The sequence below is a fragment of the Electrona antarctica genome (assembly GCF_951216825.1).
Source record: "Electrona antarctica genome assembly, chromosome: 2".
Taxonomy (NCBI): Eukaryota; Metazoa; Chordata; class Actinopteri; order Myctophiformes; family Myctophidae; genus Electrona; species Electrona antarctica.
Genome location: NC_136807.1, coordinates 40,137,127 through 40,159,836, shown reverse-complemented (window position 1 = coordinate 40,159,836; position 22,710 = coordinate 40,137,127). Strand labels below are relative to the sequence as shown.

The 22,710-nt window shown below is 41.8% G+C and overlaps 1 protein-coding gene across 1 annotated transcript; it reads right to left on the bottom strand.

Moving 5' to 3' along the window:
* Positions 1 to 488: 488 nt before the first annotated feature.
* On the bottom strand, positions 489 to 21,822 carry slc26a10 (solute carrier family 26 member 10). The gene is made up of 18 exons (XM_079522484.1): positions 21,375 to 21,822; positions 20,427 to 20,537; positions 18,628 to 18,785; positions 17,114 to 17,278; positions 11,854 to 12,006; positions 10,478 to 10,560; positions 10,031 to 10,178; positions 9,654 to 9,767; positions 9,214 to 9,291; positions 8,274 to 8,369; positions 5,403 to 5,509; positions 4,658 to 4,727; positions 3,686 to 3,868; positions 3,258 to 3,312; positions 2,828 to 2,922; positions 2,650 to 2,704; positions 2,334 to 2,440; positions 489 to 1,684 (listed from the first exon to the last, which is right to left on the bottom strand). Exons 1-18 carry the CDS (start codon positions 21,640 to 21,642, stop codon positions 1,646 to 1,648), a joined length of 2,085 nt encoding a protein of 694 aa, XP_079378610.1. The 5' UTR covers positions 21,643 to 21,822; the 3' UTR covers positions 489 to 1,645.
* Between the last annotated feature and the right edge of the window lie 888 nt (positions 21,823 to 22,710).

Sequence of the window (22,710 nt, the reverse complement as noted above, 5' to 3'; positions counted from 1 at the left end):
GTACTTAAAGTACCAAAAGTAAAAGTATTTCAAGCTTTCAAATGTATAAACATCTCTTGAAAATAGCAGATCTTTACGACGCATTGTGAGCCTGTAGATCGGCTATTTTCAAATGGCCCAAATGAATATAGGGCTGAAGAAGTGGTTTAGTGTGTGTTTTGAAATAATAATAAAAATCTACAAAGTAACTGTAGTAACTAAAGTTTTTTAATATTCTATTTGACTCTGATATGTAGCAGAGTAAAAGTATTGACAATTGGAAATGCTCACATGAGGTAAAAAATCCCTAAAAATTGTAGATTACTTAAGTACAGTCAGTACTTGTGTAAATTGTACTTAGTTACTTTCCACCACTGCCACCCCGGTGGCTGGATTACTACAAAATGAAGTCACTGAACTGTGACAAGCGGTGAGGTGGTCACCTCAGCACACCTAGCTGTTTTTACTCTGCACCCACCCACCCACCCCACCGGAACCACAGGACCTTCAAAGGAGTATGATGGTGTCTAATCAATAAGGAACTTTAGGTAGATAAGTCAAAATCACAGGAAGAAAGGGTGGGTGGATGGCTAAAATTGGAGCAGCTTTACCCACTTATACCCAGTTCACAGGGTCCCTCTGGAGTCTATAGTTTGATCCCCTCCTTTTGTCCCTCTATGCCAAATTTCTTCAACAAAAATAGCCGAATCTGCAATTTTTGTCAGACGTTCGCTCCCCAGAATAGGGATGCTAGGGTTCATCATCATCTGAACATCTGAGTGATTTGCAAATAGAATGTGAATTAAGTGCACCCAAAATACACGAGCACTTAATATAATATCTGAGATACTGCTATAAAATAATGGTAACACTGTAACGAGAGAACCAACCCATTTCATAACATAGTGCTACAATAGGCTATAAAGTCTCTAGAACACCGTTTCCCAAACAGTGGGTCGCGGACCAATTTTTATGGGTCGCGAGTGAATACCCCTGTATTTTTTGTTACATTTAGTTTTTTATTCATTCTTATTATTTCAAAAGAGTAACAACATTCCCCAAAATTAAAAATAAATTGCATATATATACTGTATTTTTTTTTAATGAAAACACAATCCATTAATTAGAGGGGGGAAAATACTTTTAAGAAGTAAGTAGTGAAAAGCTGATCTAAGATGTTGTGAGCTTGTAGATCGGCTATTTTCATTAGTTTGGGTCCCGGGGAGACATCAAAAATACTCTTTTGGGTCTCAAGCTAAAAGATTTGGGAACCACTGCTCTAGAACACTGGTATACAGTACAGAGAATTGACATGATCCTGGTCCGGATGATCTGGATTTGTGTCTTAAAAACCCGCCCAAAAAGCTGTGTTGGGTTGTGTTTTGTGTAATGTCACATAACGGCACAATTAGCGTTGCTGTTGCGTATGTTTATGTGCTATTCTGAACAAGTGTCTTTGAGACCTGTTTCACCGTGCGGTGCAAGTCAATGAAGACACAATTTTAGGATAATTTCAACTATTGAAGATGTTTTGCCAATACCCAAAACAGTCAATACCCAAACAGTGTTAATTATTAATTATTCAGATGACATCCTGAATGCTCTTGATACCTGTCAAGGTGGTCTGTGAGTGCTGCCCTATACACACACACACAGATCATCTGCCTCACACCCAAACAGTGCTGGTGTTTTCTGGAGGTTTTTCCTGGATGGTAGATAAAACATGAATAATCATTTTTTTTGTTATATCTGCAGCATTGTTATTTGAAATGTGTTAACTTGTTAGCCCATTAAAACCAGGGAAAGCATCTGCACAATTTTAGATTTTTATTTTGTTGGTTATTCAAAAGTAGCAGATCCACAAGTTCAAAACGTGGCATGAAGCCAAGCGTTTTGAGCTTAGAGATCTGCTACTTTTGCTATTTTCGAATCCTGAAAAGGGTTTTGGACATATGAGGTTTCCACCCGACAACATTTCTCATAAAACTTGAGGAACGTAAGATTTAGAATCTGCCTTACGGCCTAATGCTGCGTTCACACTGGAAGATGCAAAACATTCAAAGATACAAAGCTACACACCGTATTTGTAGCTTTGCATCTTTGTAGCTGAAGTTTTTTTGTAGCTTTGTAGCTTTTGCAGTAGCTACAAAAGTCAGATGCATCTTTGTATCTTCATGTCGCTGGCTTCCATTGAAAATGAATGGTAGACTGTATCTTTGCATCTGCCTGTATGAACGCAGCATTAGGTCTAGTAAATGGGTGATATATCCCCAGGTATATGGTCTGATGGAGATCTCTGATCATGTATGGAAGCAGGACTGAGCATGAGGTACACTTGTAGGTCTGTTTCCTACCTTTTGTTCTTGAATGTGAACCACAGCATCATGGACCGTCACAAAAATGTGTTGAGGGTTCATGTAGTTCATCAGGCCGCTTGATGTGAGGATCTTTAGTACGCCCTCTGAGGGTCGAGAGACATTTGATCAGTACAGTCACCAGATGATAATTCATCCATAACCACTTAAACCATGTGTGTGTGCGTGACACACACACATGTGCATACGCACACCCACCCACACACACACACACACACACACACACACACACACACACACACACACACACACACACACACACACACACACTTGGTATTTTCACATTGAGCCTCACCGTTGCAGTTTGACAAGTATATGCGGAGCCCCATTTTCTGGCATTCAATGCACATCTGCAACAAGTCAAGTGCAAAGGATGAACAACAAAGTCTCAGCCCCTGGAACAACACAGGGCAATTCTAACGTGACCTGTCCTCCTGTACACGAAAACTATCTTGTACTTTTAGCAAACTCACCTGTATAAAAAGTCTGGCTCCAGCAACATCGACAAATATCACACTGCTGCAATCGATTAACACTGCCTGGCCCTGGACGTCATTCTCTGCCATTTCTGAATGGAAAGATGACATAATATCATTATATAAAATGTCTTTTTTTTTACAAGGTGCAATTCAACATCATGTGACTTCAAGACTAAGACCAGAGCTGGTGTTTACATGCCATGATTTATTATGATGATTATTTATAATGGGAAAATAATTTGATTTCTTTCAAATAAGGCAACTTAGTTACTGTACAGTAAATCACATACATTTGGGAATTATTTAATAAGGAACTAAAGGAAGGGAAGTCAATGGTAGGTATTCATGAAACAGAGTATGTATTAAATTATTTAAACATTATGTTTTGGGGGGCAAAAAAAGAAATAACAATTTCAATGCTCACCAGATTTAAAGAATTCATTTTCGGACGAGAACGATGTGTTTGCAACACCTCTCTCCTGAAAAAGGATTGAATAAGGAAAATAAGATCTCTGGTGATTGACATAATAACATTGTATAAAATGCCATCGCGACGCATTGTGAGCTTGTAGATCTGCTATTGTCAAATGGAGGAAATGTAAATAGGGCTGAAGTGGTTACTTTATATGTTTTGTAATAATAATTCAAATTTACAGCTGTCAAATAAATGCAGTGGAGTAAAAGTATAATATTTGGATCTGAGCTGTAGTGGAGTACAAGTGAAAGTATTGGAAATTGGAAATGTCACATATACACATACACATATTCTCAAAATTGTACTTAAGCACACTACTTAAGTAAATGTACTCAGTTACTTTCCACCACTGGGTAAGGTTATGTGTCCTCGCTCACCACTGTGTTGACGGAGCTCTCTCTCTCCCTCCTCTCCATGGCCTTCCTGGCCTTCTCTCGGCTGCGTATCCTCTCGGGCGTCAGGTCCAGCAGCCTGCTGATCTCCTCCCTGAAGAAGCTGCGGTTGCCGTAGTAGATGGGCCCGTTGTACGTCACGATGGTCACGCCTGGCACCGCATAGCACTGTGTGGAGACAACAAGATCACCACCAGCTCACAAAGAGTCTGATAACTCCTCAGCCCTTGATCAGTCGATTAAAATAATGTTTCTTAAAATGATATACTACTATACATTTTTTTTGCCTTCACGTACAGTATGGGTTACTACAGTATATATCTTCAATCTTCAGTAGCAATCTACTTGAACAAATCTGTAAAGTATGTTTATGCAACATAACTAGAACATCTGCAGTTGTTGGAAGTGGTCTCCCTACTCTTCCATTGACAAATTCATACCCTGGTGTAGGCCTGGCTGTCCCGACTAAGAATGTATATAGGCCAAATGTTGCCTATAGTCAACTGACTGGTAGTCTTATCATGCAAAAACCATGCATGATTGGAGTCATTCGACTGATAGATTGGAGGTCAAATCAGTTTCATTGCATAACATAAAACATGTTATGCATAACATAAAACATGTTATGCATAACATAAAACATGTTATGCCTAACATAAAACATGTTATGCATAACATAAAACATGTTATGCATAACATAAAACATGTTATGCATAACATAAAACATGTTATGCATAACATAAAACATGTTATGCATAACATAAAACATGTTATGCCTAACATAAAACATGTTATGCCGAGGATCATTCCATTCGGGTGGAAAAAACTGTTACCTTTCACGATTCTAATTCAAAAATAGCAAAAGCAGCACATGTACAATTTTAAATGGGGTGCTAATTTACAAAAAAAAAGATAAGAGGTTTCTGCCAAAGAGCAACGATATCAAAGATCTCTAACCTTGCTGTGATTCTCCATGGGTCTGTAGATCTCTGTGTTGCTAGCCCGGCCAAGCACTGAACAACCAGCCCTGTGGGGAGATGGGGCGGTGTTGTGGTGATCAATATACATTAGAATACATAGCATAAAAGATACTGCAACACAGACGTACACAGTTCTGTGTTATGAGTAAATATTTGCTATAATGAATTCCACAAGTATGTGACCAAGTGAAACAAAGCACACATAAATCAAAGTGATATTTATATAGCTGTCTCCGGGGTTTTATAATGCCTATAACAGGCCATAATGAGCACGATTATTGTTACACTACTCCCGCTTGCTGTTTACACTTTCAGATATGCAACACATTTATGGAGCATTGGAGCATGGGAGGGCGCTGGCTGGTTTGCTCATTAACCAACAAGCAATTTACAGTGGTGGATTACAGTTAAGTAAACTACATTTACTTAACTGTACTGTATTTGTTGCTATTTGTACTTTACTTGAATATTTTCAATTGCCAATACTTCTACTCCCCTACATCTTAGATCCAAATATTGTACTTTTACTCCACTACATTTATTAGAAATGTTTTAGTTAGTAGTTCATTTGTAGATTTGTATTATTATTACTTAACAGACAGTAACCACTTCAGCCCTATATACATTTCAGCCATTTACTTATAACAGAGTACTTCTATATTTCAGTCTGGATTAAAAAAAAGAAGTAAGACTTTTTCCACCACTGGCAATTTGACACGCACCTCTGTGTTCTGCAGATGACTGTCATCATAGAGAAGACCACGCCGATGGCAAGGCCAAGGTCTACGTTGAGGACCACCACAGACAGCCACGTAACCACCCAGACCACCTATACAAAGACATGTTCATACAGCCATGTAACCACCCAGACCACCTATACAAAGACATGTTCATACAGCCACGTAACCACCCAGACCACCTTTACAAAGACATGTTCATACAGCCACGTAACCACTCAGACCACCTATACAAAGACATGTTCATACAGCCACATAACCACCCAGACCACCTATAGAAAGACATGTTCATACAGCCACATAACCACCCAGACCACCTATACAAAGACATGTTCATACAGCCACGTAACCACCCAGACCACCTTTACAAAGACATGTTCATACAGCCACGTAACCACTCAGACCACCTATACAAAGACATGTTCATACAGCCACGTAACCACCCAGACCACCTATAGAAAGACATGTTCATACAGCCACATAACCACCCAGACCACCTATACAAAGACATGTTCATATCATAACACCAGGTTGAAAACAGCCACGTAACCACCCAGACCACATATACAAAGACATGTTCATATACAGCTACGTAACCACCTATAGAAAGTTGAAGTGAAAATAATTGTTTAGCAGCACAACTCCAGTGTCTGCCTGAATTAGTCTCTTAATTATGCTTGATCAACAAAATAAAGCTGTTTATGAACCAGTCAATAAACAAAATCAAATCCATGATCACGGCATAAACTACTCGTTTTCTTTTTTCTTTGCCATTATAGCTTTACTGAGCCAGGAAAGTGAAGAGAGACAGGAAATCAGGGGCAGAGAGAGGGGGTGACGTGCAACAAAGGCCAACATTCCCGGTCCATCTGATGGGGATGTTGATGATTACATATTGACGCACACTAATGCCTGATCTATACTTAGTCGCGCGCCGCTGTCTCGCACCCAAAATAGCAGCCGCGTCACAACAACGCAGTGTCTCAGCACACACACCTTATAGATCTGGAATATTCACTATACGAGACACACGATGTGCAACCAAGTATAAAGGAGGCTTAACTGCTTGTATTTGTTTTATAAATCATGGGCTAGTTTCGCTGTACATCTCTGAGCTCCTGCACCCTTACACCCCAACCAGGGCTCTGAGGTCTGCGGATAAGTTGATGCTTGTTGCTTCTAGGACCAGCAAAAAGAGCAGGGTTGACTGGGCCTTTGCGGCCATGGCCCACACGCTCTGTAATAGCCTGCCCCTCCCCATCGGATCTGCCCAGTCCACCAAGGTTTTTAACTAAAAAAAATATTTTATTCTATTTTTGTTTTGTGCGCAGGTGCACATGGTGTACCTAGCATATCACACGTTGATGCTTGTTTTTTTGTTTACCTTGTACAGAAATTTGATCAACTTGGGCTGTTTTAAATGTGCTTTATAAATAAAGTTTGATTTGATGTGATTTGATTAATTATTTTCCTGTCAAGTCCGTATATATACGTACCCCCCAGCTAGGGGACATTATTTGCTAGGTCCATATACAGTATACGGACCCCAACGTATACTCTCTGTATATAATGGTTGAGCCCCACGGCAGCTTTTAACATTGATCCGGTTGCTATGCAACGCCACCAGACGTTAAATCTCAGTTTACCTCGGTTACGAGCAGGATTTTGAAACCTCCATAAGTCGGAATCCAGCAGAGCTGTCCATGGTGGATCTTCAGCCATGCAAATTTCGGATGTAATTTGTGACTTTGTACTGCGTCGCTCCCGGCATATAAATGTTTCTGGCGAAAGGTAAACAGTGTGTGCTTGTGCTAATGATGGGGCGGGCAAACTCCTTCTCTTAAAGTGAACGCGGATGGTGGTTAACTTGGTTAACTTAATTTATGCTAACAGCTAGCGGCAGAGAAATAATTAACCACTCAGCTACCGGGGCAACACGTTCTCAACAGTTTTTTTATGTATGAATCAATGGCCTTATAAAGTTGATTACACAAGCCTAACCTGGTACAGCGGTATATCTAAAAACACCAAACATAAACTACAGACATCACAAAATAAACTAATGCGGGTAGTTCTGTATCTCTCCCCAAGAACCCACATTGGTGCTAACCATTTTAGAGAGTTAAATTGGCTTCCAGTTGAAGGCAGAATACAACAACTGAGACTCATTATGGTCTATAAAATCTTAAAGGAAAAATGCCCAACATATTTTAAAGGTTACTTCCCGTATGTCAACGAGTCCCATAGCTTGAATACAAGGGCGAGTGTAGCTGATCTTAAACTACCAAACCTAAAAAATAAGGTAGGCAGAATCGCATTTATATATACGGGGGTGGAGGATTGGAACAAAATCCCAAGGGAAATTAAATTTGCCCAGTCCTTGAACATTTTTAAAAAATATGTTGAAAAACTGGCTGATGGGCAAGCTAGAATAGTGCTGCATTTATCTATCTATCTATTTATTATGTATTTATTGTTTTGTTTAGTGATCTATGATGGTGTCGTTGTAATGTCCATTATTGTCAACGCATGTTCTTCCTATATCATATGCTGTATTTATTTATTTGGACCACAATGGAATTAAGTCTTTGACTTTTTGTGCAATCCTGAAAATTCTGTACTGCTCTTTTTGAACTGTATCTTGAATATATCAAATAAATCAAATCAAAATCAAAGTCTATTTAGCTGATTCTGGTTTCTCAACAGTTCTTTGATGTATGAATCAATGGCCTTATAAAGTCTATTTAGCTGATTCTGGTTTCTCAACAGTTCTTTGATGTATGAATCAATGGCCTTATAAAGTCTATTTAGCTGATTCTGGTTTCTCAACAGTTCTTTGATGTATGAATCACTTACGAAGTCTATCTTGCTGATTCTCCACAGGTCAGGTAGGTCCCGGAACTGCAGGAACATCTGCCTGAGGCTGGTCACATTGATGCATGCCAGCACTGCCTGGGAAATACATGGACAGAAGATGGACAGAAGACACGAGTGGGTCATGGATTCTCTCTCTCCTCACACTCCCTCACAAGCCCGGATATATTTATACTTGCAAAAAAGAGATTTCAACCTTACTACTACTCTGTACTACTAGTAATTAGCAGAGGAAAATATGAAGAAAAAAATAAGTTTTATGCAAATGTTATGCACATTTATAATAATTATTAAAATAATAATAATAAATTAATAATTTACATTTGGGGGATATCTTTCACAATAATAAATAATGTTCTAGACATTCTAATGATCACAAAAATATATATATATTACAGGCATTTACTTACTTTTTTCAGGGTTAAAGGTTAAAGGTCAAAGGTTAAACATTGTTAGTCCAGAGATTTTGAAGTTGTGTGAATTTTTGCCTCTGTGGGGGGGTATTTATATGCAAATATCATGACCAATGGCATTGCAAGACTAAACATCAATGATGATGTTTAGGTGAAAAAAGAACAGAAAAAAAATATATTCATTAATTAATTCATTAAAATATAAATGGTTGTAATGTTGCAACGGTGGGTCTTGCAGGGCTAATTAGACTAGTCTAGAGCACTACCCATGCAGTCCTCCACTCTTCAAAGGACCTCCCTCCCTTTTGGCCTGCCTGCCTCTCTAGAGAGCTACAAGGGTGGTACAAGGCAAGCGAGGAGGAGGGAGGTCATACGATGTCACGCGTGCACGCACACGGCACACACACACACACACACACACACACACACACACACACACACACACACACACACACACACACACACACACACACACACACACACACACACACACACACACACACACACACCTTGGGTAAGAAGTAGAACAGCGGTCCAATCAGCAGCAGGACAATCAGAACCACCAAGCTGGTGAACAGGCCGGAGAGCTGGAAAACAGAACAGATTTAATATTTAAAATTTTCACGTACACTTTCTCCTACTGAGTCTCCTGAGTCTCTTACGATTATCGACTTTGAGTCGACTCCTACCGGAGACTCTGCCGGTCATCAAATTATTGGCTTAGGAATGTGACAAAAACATAACAAGGGGTATGTAATTGCTAGAAAATAAGCCATTTTTGGGTGAAATTAGGTGAACTACTCCTTTGAGAATATGTTTGGTTTTCACAACGTAATGATGAATGCAAGACCAAGTCCTCCAGTTTACGTTTCACAGGCAGCTGTTGACATGAGGAGAAACTGGACTGTGTGCACAGAAGCCATTTGAGATAATGAGCACATGGCCGCACCTGTGTGTATCCTCCAGCGCTCTCCAGGATGTTGGTGGTGGCCAGGGTGGCTGAACTTGGGAAGCAGGTGAAGAGGGAGGACACAGTGTTGGAGATGCCATGGGCCAGCAGCTCCTACAAATCACAACCAACCAATGAAGCCTGAATTATAGCCAGAAAATAGCTGATCTACAAACTCGCAACACTTTCGGCCTAGGACACCGTCGTATGATGAAGTATGCAGTGTTGATTTCGTCGACTTAAACTATGACGAAAAATGTCAAATAGGACATTTCACAAGTTGAGCTTTTTTTAGCCAATAGCCAAAGTTGAATCTAATATGACAGATGCTTTCCCAGATTGAACAGCACAAATGTGCATTGCATCAACAATCACACCTGGTTGGGATGAATAGAATATCCATGCTTGTCAGCGTAGATCATTGCCAGCGAGACGGACACGGCGTAACCGACGAACGTTATGGCTACCGTGTCTCCAGCGATGTCGGGGAAGGTGTGCACGGCAGGCATCCGCGGACGTGGGAACCTGGCGAGATGACACGTACAGTGAAGTCAGTCACCAGGGAGCCATGTGGGCTCGTCCTCTTGGCTTTTGAAATTTGCCAAATCTAACCAGGACTTACCCAGCAGGGATATGGCCAACTATCTGACCAGGACTTACCCAGCAGGGATATGGCCAACTATCTGACCAGGACTTACCCAGCAGGGATATGGCCAACTATCTGACCAGGACTTACCCAGCAGGGATATGGCCAACTATCTGAACGCCATAAGGACTTACCCAGCAGGGATATGGCCAACTATCTGAACGCCATAAGGACTTACCCAGCAGGGATATGGCCAACTATCTGAACGCCATAAGTAGAGTCCAGAGAGGATGCGTAGGTTACTCCTGTGGCTATAATCACCTGCAAAACAAAATGAGGGAATGCATCGTGTCACCGCTCACCTCACACAATAGAAGGTCAATAGTCTCTAAAAGTGGAGTATGCATCGGCCTTAACACACTATTTTAATTTAATCATTAATATTGTAAACAATATGTGGTAGCGCAGTGCTTCTCAAATGGGAGTACTGTACTGTACTGTACTGTACTGTACTGTACTGTACTGTACTGTACTGTACTGTACTGTACTGTACTGTACTGTACTGTACCACTATGGTTCCAAAACCGTTCCTTTTGAGGGGCGCTAGCCCCTTCTATGCCCAGCTTTGTGTGTACCACAGAATGTGATGATTTGATTGGCTGAGCACGGAATGTGATGTATGATGATAAGAGCGCCCCTCACTTCACACGAGTGTGATTTTGTTATTATTATTTTAAAATAGCTATATCTAAAAGCTCACAACGCCTACAGCACCCGCAAGGCATTGTGAGCTTGTAGATCAGCACCTGCGAGGCATTGGGAGCTTGTAGATCAGCTATTTTCACTACTTTTGTGCGACACTCTTGTATGAAGAAGTCAGGCATTCGTTTTCATTGAACATACAAGGACATATTGGACATACAAGGTTTGTGCTCGACAGCAGCGACGTGAAAGTTTTCACTCTGAGTGTGTTTGTAGTTGTACTGTGTGTACCGTGCTATTTAGGATTTCCCTTTGATGCAGTTACAACAGTCTGTTGTAGCCAGACAGTCAGAGACCTCCGCCTACTGATACATCTGATAACCTCCAACTCGAATGTAGGTCCTAAAACTGGCTGGTGGAAACCATTTCTGTCCACAAACTGTAATGCAGAGCCAATGCAAATGACTTCAGGGTACAATTTATATTTTTATATTTGAATATACTCATTTATACTAATTTATATTTTTCATTCATGCTTTGTAATGAACAGTTTTGCAACATTACATGATTGACATTGACATGACTCGCAGAGTCGCATGCCAATTGGCTACAGTATGCTGCAAAATGAGTAAATAAATCATATAGTGTCTAGGAAAATACATACTTGTCTTGTATATTTAGTTGTTTATATTGTATAACTTAGCCATTGAGTTTTCACAGATGTGTACCCACATATTGTACGCTATTATTATACCACTTGTAATCCTTGTTATTGCCCCCCTATAGTTCAAACGCAAATATTGAACATACTGTATCCCCCAGTTACATCAGTAGTAGTTGGAGATCTGGGATCGTATGGCTATGCGACACTACAGCAACAAAAACCTAAATGTCACGCGTCGACCGACTGACCGTGATGATCTCCACAGGGATGGGCGTGCGCAGGCGTTGCCGACAGCGCATGTTGATCTCCTTGACTGGCACCAGGACGAGCAAACACACCATGGAGATGAGCAGCTCGGCCGTGTTGGTGTGAGGAAGGTTCTCCATCACCGATGCTAGAGTCTGGAACATGTCAAACAGTGGCAGGGTCAGCACACCGCTTTAAGATGACTAGATTATAAAAGCAGTTTGTGAATGAACTGAGGCCAGAAAAGGGGAAGGACATGAAACAAAGGTCTCCCACTGGAATTGAACCAGACACATTTATAACCTTGGACTGAAACACCTTGCACACTGCACCAATTTTGAGTGCTAGGACAATGGTCAAACTCTTCTCCCTCTAGTGGAGGAGTTAGTGCAGAAAATTAAGCTGTTAACTTCAAGTCATGCTACAGAGGTCCCCTTTGGTATGGAAGTACCTTAGGGTCATAGGAAAAGTTTTATCCAAAGAGACGAGTTGCTACACCCTTCATTTTGGAAATATTCACGTTTTTCAAAATGGCCGCCACCAATTACAGATATACAGCAGAACCAATATCTTTGCTTCTGTTAAAGCTATAATAATAAAATTGGTGTCAAAGTGTAATTTTTTGGGGTCAAGGATTCCAATTTTATAGGTTTCAAGGCAAACAATCCCAATCATTTTCTCGTTACCATGACAACAGGGGTAAAATATGCAAATTTCATTCGAAGAAATATGTTTTAACAGGGTAACTTCCACCCCCTCAACCCCTAAAACTTTTATTTAGTTTTCCCTTTGGCATGGAAGTACCTTAGGGCAATAGGAAAGAAATTATCCAAAGAGACAAATAACATCACTCTTCATTTCTGAAATACATGCATTTTTTTAAGATCGCCGCCGCCATATACAACAATACAGCATAGCCCATATCTTTGCTTCCGTTAGAGCTATGATAATAATATTGGTGTCAAAGTGTACAATTTTGGGGCCAAGTAATCCAATTCTATAGGATTCAAGGCAAAAAAAACAATGCTTTTCTTGTTACCAAGGCAATAGGGGTGAAATATGCTAATTTAATTCGAAATAATACGTTTTAACAGGGTAACTTTCCACCCACTCATCCCCTAAAACTTTAATTTAGTTTTCCCTTTGGCATAGAAGTACCTTAGGGCAATATAAAGAGACAAGTAAGATCACTCTTAATTTCTGAAATATATACATTTAAAAAATGGCCGGCACCATTCACAGCAATACCGCAGCTGCAGAACCAATATACTGTATTTGCTTCTGTTAAACTATAACTCAAAAATACATCGCATGGATGCACCTGGGACGTATCCTCAGTGATATATCCTGAGGTCATCGGTGTTTCGGGTCTACCAACCTCATACCCGTCACTCAGGCGACCCAGCCGGGGTGATCAAGTCTCGACTTACGTCCCAGTAGCTACCCTAAATCAGTCCCACTAGGGCAAGACCAGGGCCACACAATCCGTTGGAACTACTCCAGAACTACTCTGCCAAGGCTGGGAGGTACGCTTCTGGCGCATGGAAGGACTAGGCTCTGTGGGTTGACTCCTGTCCAGGCCCCTCCTACGTCTCACCAGGTCCACTCCTGCTCTCACCAGGCCCAGGACCTGTGCATGCACCAGAGTCCCAGCACCAGACACCTCATTCAGGAGTGGTGGGCAATGGTTCCGCAGACTCCACCCGAGCGGGAAGGTGGTGCTGCGGGCTCCGCTTGCTGCTTGAATGGCCCTCCTAAAAGCCTCACCAAGGTGACCACCGTCTCTCCGGTGGTCACCAGACTATACCTGGTTGTCACTATAAATTAAATAATATAAATTATTAAATTATATACTCCTAAAATAATATTGGACTCAAAGTGTACATTTATGGGGTCAATTAATCAAATTAAATAGGTTTCCAGACTAAAATAACAATGGTGGTAAAAAAAACTTGTGTGTCTGTCTGACTGTATATTTATCTTTCTGACTGCTATCACCTGAGAGTTACACCTGTTGTAAGAAGAACTTCTCACCCTATCTCTAAGAGAGAGGCCGGCGCCGGCAACCTGTCTCATTTTGGCTGCTTACAGTATATCCGCGATCTTATTCTTTCGGTCATGACCCACACTTCATGACCATAGGTGAGAGTAGAAACGAAGATTGCTCGGTAGACAGAGAGCTTTGCCTTTTGGCTAAGATCTATTTTTGTCACAACAGAGCTGTACAGCGACTGCAATACCACTACTGCTGCTCCAATTATCTGGCTGATCTCCTGCTCTGTCCTCCCCTCACTCGTGAATAAGACTTAAACTCTTTCACCTAGGGCAAAGTATTGTTTCCTGCCCAGTATACACAATTCAGCGGTTTCCTGGTCTCAGATTTGGAGATGCTGATCCTGATCCTAGCCACTGTGCACTCAACCAAAAAAGAATCCACTGAGAGTTGAAGGTCTCGGACAGATGGGTCCGGATAGGTGACAATGCGCAGCCCTGGCGGAAGCAAACCCCCACAGGAAACAAATCCAACTTACTGCCCAACACATGTGACAATGTTCTCGCTTTGGGTGTACAGAGATTGGATGGCCCTCAACAACAAATCCCTCAACCCATATTCCTGCAACCTGCATCTACAAAACACATTTAAACTGGATATGCCTACTCCCAGGCCTCTCCAGAATCTCTGAAAGAGTGAAGAGCTGGTCAGTTGTTCTACGGCCAGGACAGAATCCACATTACTCCTCTTGAATCTGAGGTTCGACTATCGGCCGGACCCTCCTTTCTAGTACCTTGGTGTACACCTTCCCAGGAAGACTGAGCAATGAGAGACCTCTATAATTGGCACACAGCGGGCATATAGTTAATATACGGTAATATACAGGTGTGATGGTACAATTCGGGAGTTTACGGGAGTTTGTTGGAAAGTTTAATGGGAGTTTCCGGCAATATACACATCCATATTCCATGCTTTTTGCGCAGTGATGTCTCAACCAAGCCCCTCAACACCCAGAGCCTTTAGTATTTATCGATGGATCTCATCAATCCCTGGGGCTTGGCCACTGTGGAGTTGCTTAACTGGCTGCTGACCTTCAGGCCTGTCGGCACCTTGCAACTGCTGGAGTCCCCCGGGATAACATACCCCGATAGGAGTCCTTCAGTCGGACAGCTTCCCTGGCCACCAGGGTGTTCGAAGACCTTCTGACCACAGCTCACAGCCGCAGCAATACAAGCTTTGAACATTGCCCATTCCCATTCAACGTCCCCAACTTCCACATGCAGGGATGCCAGAGAAGTCCTGCCGGAGGTGCCTCCTCCCAACGTCTCCAGTTCACCCGCGCTAGACGCTTGGGTTTGCCAGGTCTGTCCAGACTTCACCCTCACCACCAGATGGTGATCGGTTGACAGTTCAGCCCATCTCTTCACCAGAGTGTCGAGAACATACTGCCTCAGGTCAGCTGATACGATTTCAAAATCGATCATCTTAGGCCATAGGCTGCTCTGGTACCAAGTACACTTATGAGCATATGTTCGAACATGGTGTTTGTTATGGTCTGTCCATGACTAGCACAGAAATCCAATAACAAGCCACCACTCGGGTTCAGATCAGGGAGATTGTTACTCCCAATCACACCACTCCCATTGATTGATTGATTGATTGATTGACTAGGATTTGCAACCTCATTGTAATGACCCTAAAAATGTACACTTTGACAAGAACTGTACCATTATAGCTTTAATAGAAGCAAAGATCCATACCTTTGCTTCTGTTGTATACTTCAAATGGTGGTGGCCATTTTTAAACGCATATATTTTAGAAATGAAGAGTGATCTTATTTGTCTTTTTGGATAATTTATTTTTATTGCCCTGCTAAGGTACTTCCATACAAAAGTAAATACATGTGTTAGGGGGAGGGGGTATGTTACCCTGTTAAAACGTATTTTTCTAATGAAATGTGCATATTTCACCCCTGTTGTCATGGTAATGAGAAAACTATTGGATTGTTTAGTCTTGAAACCTATTTAATTGGATTCTTTGACGCAGAAATGTACACTTTGACACTCATTTTATCACTAGAGCTCTTAAGCAAAGATATATATGCTGTATTGCTGTATATGGTGGCGGCCATTTTTAAAAACACACATTTCTGAAATGAAGAGTGATCTTATTTGTATCTTTGGATAATTTCTTTCATATTGCCCTAAGGTACTTCCATGATGAAATAGAAAACTAAATTAAAGTTTTATGGGGATGGGGAGGGGGTGGAAAGTTACCCTGTTAAAACGTATTTTGAATGACATTTGCATATTTTACCCCTGTTGTCATGGTAACGAGAAAAGTATTGTTTTTTTGTGCCTTGAAACCTATAGAATTGGATTACTTGGCCCCAAAAATGTACACTTTGACACCAATATTATTATCATGGCTCTAACGGAAGCAAAGATATGGGCTATGCTGTATTGTTGTATATGGCGGCGGCCATTTTAAAAAATGCATATATTTCAGAAATGAAGAGTGATGTTATTTGTCTCTTTGGATCATTTCTATCCTATTGCCCTAAGGTGCTTCCATGCCAAAGGGAAAACTAAATTAAAGTTTTAGGGGATCAGGGGGTGGAAAGTTACCCTGTTAAAACATATTTTTTTGAATGAAATTTGCAAATTTTAACCCTGTTGTCATGGTAACGAGAAAATGATTGGGATTTTTTGTCTTGAAATCTATTTCATTGGATTCCTTGACCCTAAAAATGTACACTTTGACACCGATATTATTATTATAGCTCTAACAGAGGCAAAGATATGTGGTCTGGTCTAATAGTGGTTCATTGTCGGTGGCCATTTTGAAAAACGTGAATATTTCCGAAATGAAGGGTGTAGCAACTCATCTCTTTGGATAAAACTTTTCCTATGACCCTAAGGTACTTCCATACCAAAGGGGACCTCTGTAGCATGACTTGAAGTTAAAAGTGTCTTAACTCCTCCACTACTCTTGATTATTCCTTTTTTTGTTTATTTTCCTTGTTGAATATATATGTATTATTATGTTTATTATATTATTATTACACAGGACTAGCAATAAAGAACATCTTCAACCTTATTTGATCCACTGCCAGCACAGTATTGACAGTAGGTTTAATATTGACATTGAAGATATCGTTCAACTCAAATGCTACAAGAAAAATACCCACTCACCCAAGGATTCAAGTATTTAAGTACCTATAACCCAGAATAATCATCAAAACGAGAATGGTAAAGTGTTCTGCTGACCTTGAAGAGGGAAAAGCTCCCTGTGTGACGCGGGACTCTCAGTCCCAGCATGCTCTGCAGCTGTGAGACGGTGACGTGGAACGCTGCAGCGCTGGTGAAGGCCTTGACGATGGGCTCCGACAGGTAGGTGGAGAGGAAGCCCAGCTGAAGACCAAACATGCAGAGCTACGGGGGAAACAACAATGACCAGTTATTGTCTCCACCAGGCCGAAGGCATGGGGAGAGAGTATGTTTTGCACTCCGTCCGTGTGTGTGTGTGTCTGTGTCCGTCCTTCCGTCCGTCTGTTACCAGCTAATCTCCGGCACCGTTAACCCGGTCGATGCCAAACTTTGCACACACACTCCCTGGATGCCAACGATGAACCTCTGACTCCACATTTTCCAGAACGGCCTGTTATAGCGCCACCATGAGGCAGCTTTTCACATGTTTTACCTAAAACTGCACCGATCTGCGTGAAACGTTGCATGCACACTCCCTAGAGGCCAAGGACAAACCGTTGACCTGCATTTTCCGCATCTGCCTTTTATAGCGCCACCAGGAGGCCGACTTTTGTAAAACACATTTTTTGATATTACTCCTCCAGATTCTGTCCAAAAATCTCACAAATCGTTACACACTATCTCTACGGTCATGTGCTCAAGTCGGATCTGTCCGATATTTCATATTCCATCCTAATTGGCTATAATTAGCTTTCACAGTTTGCAAGATTGCCCCGTTTTGAACAAAAGCCTCAAATCATGAACGCAGCATGCAATTTACGTGAAATCTTTCACACATTTTCTTACTAGGTGAGGAATATATCCCACCCTTTTCACATTGGCCTGTTATAGCGCCACCAACAGGTTGATTTTTGCAAAACACATTTTTGGAACAAAATGCCTCAAAAACATGTTTATATTAATCCTAAACATTTTGCCAAACATCTCACACAGTCCTATCCTCCTGGTGGAGACCTGTGCCCAGAAGGGCACTTTTTCTAGTTGATCCTGTTACTTTATGGAATCAGATGTAAGGTGTAGAGCAGTGGTTTTCAATCAGGGGTCCGGGGAACACCAGTGGGCCTTGAGGGGGTTCCAGGTGGTTCCCCAGCAAAATGATGAGTTGAGAGTTGCTAACCAAATGGGCCTTTATCGATATTTAACTCTTGAGAGTGTAAAATGAGTGTTAAATGTACGCTCTCAAAAGTTTAATTATTGTTACACATCTGCATTGCTTAATTTACAAGAAGTCTACACAAATCTTGTCCAACGACAACAAAATATTCGTTAGTTTTGGATCCGAGAGGCTAAATCTCATCAAGTGGTGGTCCGTGGCTCAAATACCCAATAAATAATGGGCCTTGATATGAAAAGGGTTGAAAACCACTGGTGTAGAGGAATTTGGGATCAAACAAGATGTTGACGCAAACTGAGTATATAGGACGGATACACGGGTCCTTGACATTTTAAAGTTTGTGAACCATTGGTCGTTGTATTGGGAAGCACCGTGCAGTGTAGAAGACAGACACACTTACCATCATGATACCTGAGAGGAGTGCAACAGCGGAGGCCACCCCGATCCTCTGGGCCTCAAAGTCCGCCGCTTCAGGACTGCTGGAGTTCAGCTCCAGAGGACTGGGAACCAGCTGCTCCACCACGGTGCCTGTCATCAGACTCACCACTGCAAATGTACCTGACACACGACAAGAGACACCACAGTGCCTGTCATCAGACTCACCACTGCACAACAAGAGACATGAAGAAAACCCTCTATAGAAATGCATTATGGACAAAAATCAGTGTTTGTAATATCTTTAACCACTAGTTAAACCTATATGGTTGACCGGAGTTCCTCAGGGCTCTATGCTAGGGGTAGGGTATTTTCGGTTTTCTGTTATTGTGGGGAAAGCTCTCACTGAAAATAGCAGATCAACAAGCTCGCAACGCGTTGCGCTGCGCTGCAACGAGTTGTGAGGTTGCCGATATGCTATTTTCTGCAAAAGCTTTCCTCACAATATGGATGCTGGAGGTTTAAGTGGTTATTTAAGTGATTGTTTGAATACTTTTTTAAAAAGACAGTACAGAAGGATAACACAAAAAGCCCCAGTGCTTGTTGCCATTGTGGTCCATTGTACTCAACTCATCAGTAATACATATGACACAAAACAAAAACAAAAACTCGGTAGCATCAACCAACCTGTTCAAAGACAAGAATACTGCAAAAGTTTGAATGTGTTGACAACCGAGGACAAATTATTTTTTAGCAGCTAACAGGTAGCAGGTAAAGCAAAATAAATGCTATGCTATATATTTTAAACATGTAGATATTTTGATTTAATTTATTGTGGTATTTTGAGAGTGCCGTGTTTCACAAGTGATGGATAACAGAATGTGTACTTACATGAGGTCTGCCCTCTGAGAGCATGTGAAAGGGCAAACATACGAGAAGCATTTACAGTAGCTACACGTCATTAAATACCAGCAGGGGCCCACACTGGCAGCTCGTGAGCACATAATAATTGGCTAAACACCAACATTTTGATCCCAATAAAATAAAACATCTTTAAAATCTTGAGAGATAAAAAAACAAGAGTGACTCAGTCATATTAATTGCCAGCTGCAGCAAGCTCTCGTTTATGAACATCTATATAATCAGTTTGTGTGTCGCAGCTGACGGCTTCACGTTGCGGCGTTCAGAGTATGCAGCCAATACGGCTTCACGTTGCAGCGTTCAGAGTTTGATGCTTTTGTGTGACACTGTAGTATGATCATTTATGAAAAAAGTTAAAATATGGAGTTAAGAGGTTTCTGCCCGTCAGCAACAATACATTAATACAATAGAACTAATGTGCAGTGGTTGGGAATGTCAGATCCAGGAGTCAGGTAGGACTGTTCACTGTACTGTATAGTGAACTTGACAAGTAGTACTGCCTGGAGCTCATACACGCTATATACATCTCCCCTGCCTCTTGCATGAGTGAAGGACATAAAAGTCAAGGAGCTTTGTTTACAGCTTTCAGTGGTTCACAAAGTGGGATCCGGGGAAGAGGGGGGGGGGTTCCAGAGGGTCCCAAGCTAAATTCCTTATTAAAGCATCAACATCAGTTTAGCCACTTTAACCCATATAAGCTCACGTGTTAGAAAAATAAATAATGACCTTGAACATTTATGAATAATTTTCAATCTTTTTAAAACGTTCCACAAAAAAATATTTTCAAAAACATTTTCAGATGAATTAATACATGGAATATTAAATGCCGGGGTCCTTGACAGGATAAGGTTTGAGAACCACTCAGGCATTACAGTGTAGGGTGTAGTAGTTCAGACGTCTTACCAGTGGAGACATGGCGACCTGTGCCAAACAGCATGTACAGCACCACGGGGAAGAAGGACGTGTACAGTCCATATATTGGTGCCACTGAGGTGAGCAGAGCGAAGGCCATGCCTGTCGTGGGGAAAGTCGTGAAGATTTGTGCATGAAACTCTGACGGGAAAATGTAACTGCTGACCCGTATAAAATATTACACTGAAACATTTCTTATTCAATTAAAACAGAAATACTTTTTATGTTATTTTATCATGTATTTACTTACTCAAAAATGTATTTATTTATTTATTTAAAATATTTATCTCGTTTTTAAAGATAGGTATAGGGTATAACTGTATAAGTGATAGTTTTGTTCAAATAAGTGTTCAATAGCTCTATATTCTGAACTGGAGCGCTATAAAATTGAAGCCGATACTGTACATGGGTACTCTCTCATGATTGGCTGAAACTGGCAAGCCACCTGAAAAATGTTCTATTTATAAAAGAGCTGGAGAGATGGGGAGACCCCCTGTTACTGAACAAACACTAGAGCTATGGGGAGATGGGGAGACCCCCTGTTACTGAACAAACACTAGAGCTATGGGGAGATGGGGAGACCCCCTGTTACTGAACAAACACTAGAGCTATGGGGAGATGGGGAGACCCCGTTACTGAACAAACACTCTAAGAGCTGGAGAGATGGGGAGACCCCCTGTTACTGAACAAACACTCTAAGAGCTGGAGAGATGGGGAGACCCCCTGTTACTGAACAAACACTCTAGAGCTATAACCTTTAACCAAAACATATGAACTATACTTTTAAATGTTCAGAAATAAGACATAATTATGACTAGTCATCGACTAGTCATCAAACCATAGACAAAATAAATGGGCAGCCTAATTCAAATTGATAGCCAACAGTAGAAAGTAACAGCTTTCATTTAGCCTATATGTACTAATTATTTATCTACTTGCCTTGTGGAATGTGCAGAATTCCAACGGTCAGCCCCGCTATCGTATCCCCTAAAATCCACTTCTTCAGTCGGTATCCCGGCAGCCATTTGAAGATAGGCACCCTCTCCTTCAACAGGTGGAGGCAGGCGCGTCTGGAGCACCTGCAGCTGGCGGCCAGCCTCTCCCGGAGCCGCACGCCCTCGCCGCTGGGCTTCTCGTCGCTGCCATACGTCTGCTTGAAGCGGTCCTCCGTGTAGATATTCCTGTAGACGGCCACAGAGGCACTCATCCTGTCCCACAACCACACACCGCACAGAGAAGTGCTTTACCTTTCCTTATCCCTGTCCCGGGTGAGTGACCTCGCAGATTCAGTTGGATTATAGACGTTGTGTCTATTGCATTCCATTTATATCCTGGCATCAAGAGCCATTGGATTTTCCTGTCAGACGCTCCTCGGCCAATGACATGGCTCAAAGCTTGAACCTTTTTGTTATTGTGTTGAACCGCTTTGGGGAGGATTTTTTAGATCCCTGTTTTGGCAAAGACCCCATAAAGGTGTGCTCTTCCTTCTTTCTTTTTTTGTTGGATTGAGGACATTAATCCTCTGGGTCCTACTGCTATACGTTTTTTGTTTTTACTGCAGAAAAAAAAGCAGAAAAAGTGTGGTCACTCATACAGTGAGTCCCCCCCGCCCCCTCTCTCTCTTACTACTACACATTCAGTCCTCCGCTCTTCAAAGGACCTCCCTCCCTTTTGACCTGCCTGCCTCTCTAGAGAGCTACAAGGGTGGTACAAGGCAAGCGAGGAGGAGGGAGGTCACACAATGTATAGCACTGTGAAAAGCCTTACAACAGAGATCAAAGTGGCATTGTTTGGCTGGTGCAGGGTTTTTTGAGGTGTAACCTCAGACCATAATATCTTGTTTGGCACTATTACAGGTGCTTCATTTCCGAGAAGGATGGATGTCTGCGTAATGGAGGGGTGTTTAAACAGTGTAGTCACGAGGAAAGAGGAGCCCGAGAGAGTGTGAGAACCCCGTGAAACTCAATCACACATGGCAACCTGGTTCATGGATCAAACCCACACCTTGACTCTGATCAGAGATATTGTGTGCGATATTGTGTGTGTGTGTGTGTGTGTGTGTGTGTGCACGTGTGCGCGTGTATGCACGTGCGTGCGTGTGTGTGTGTGTGTGTGTGAGTGTGAGTGTGTGAGTGTGTGTGTGTGTGTGTGTGTGTGTGTGTGTGTGTGTGTGTGTGTGTGTGTGTGTGTGTGTGTGTGTGTGTGATGTTCCAAGACAGGAGGTGGCGGTGGCTCAGGGGTAGAGTGGCCGGATCGAACCCGGGCTGCCCCAGGG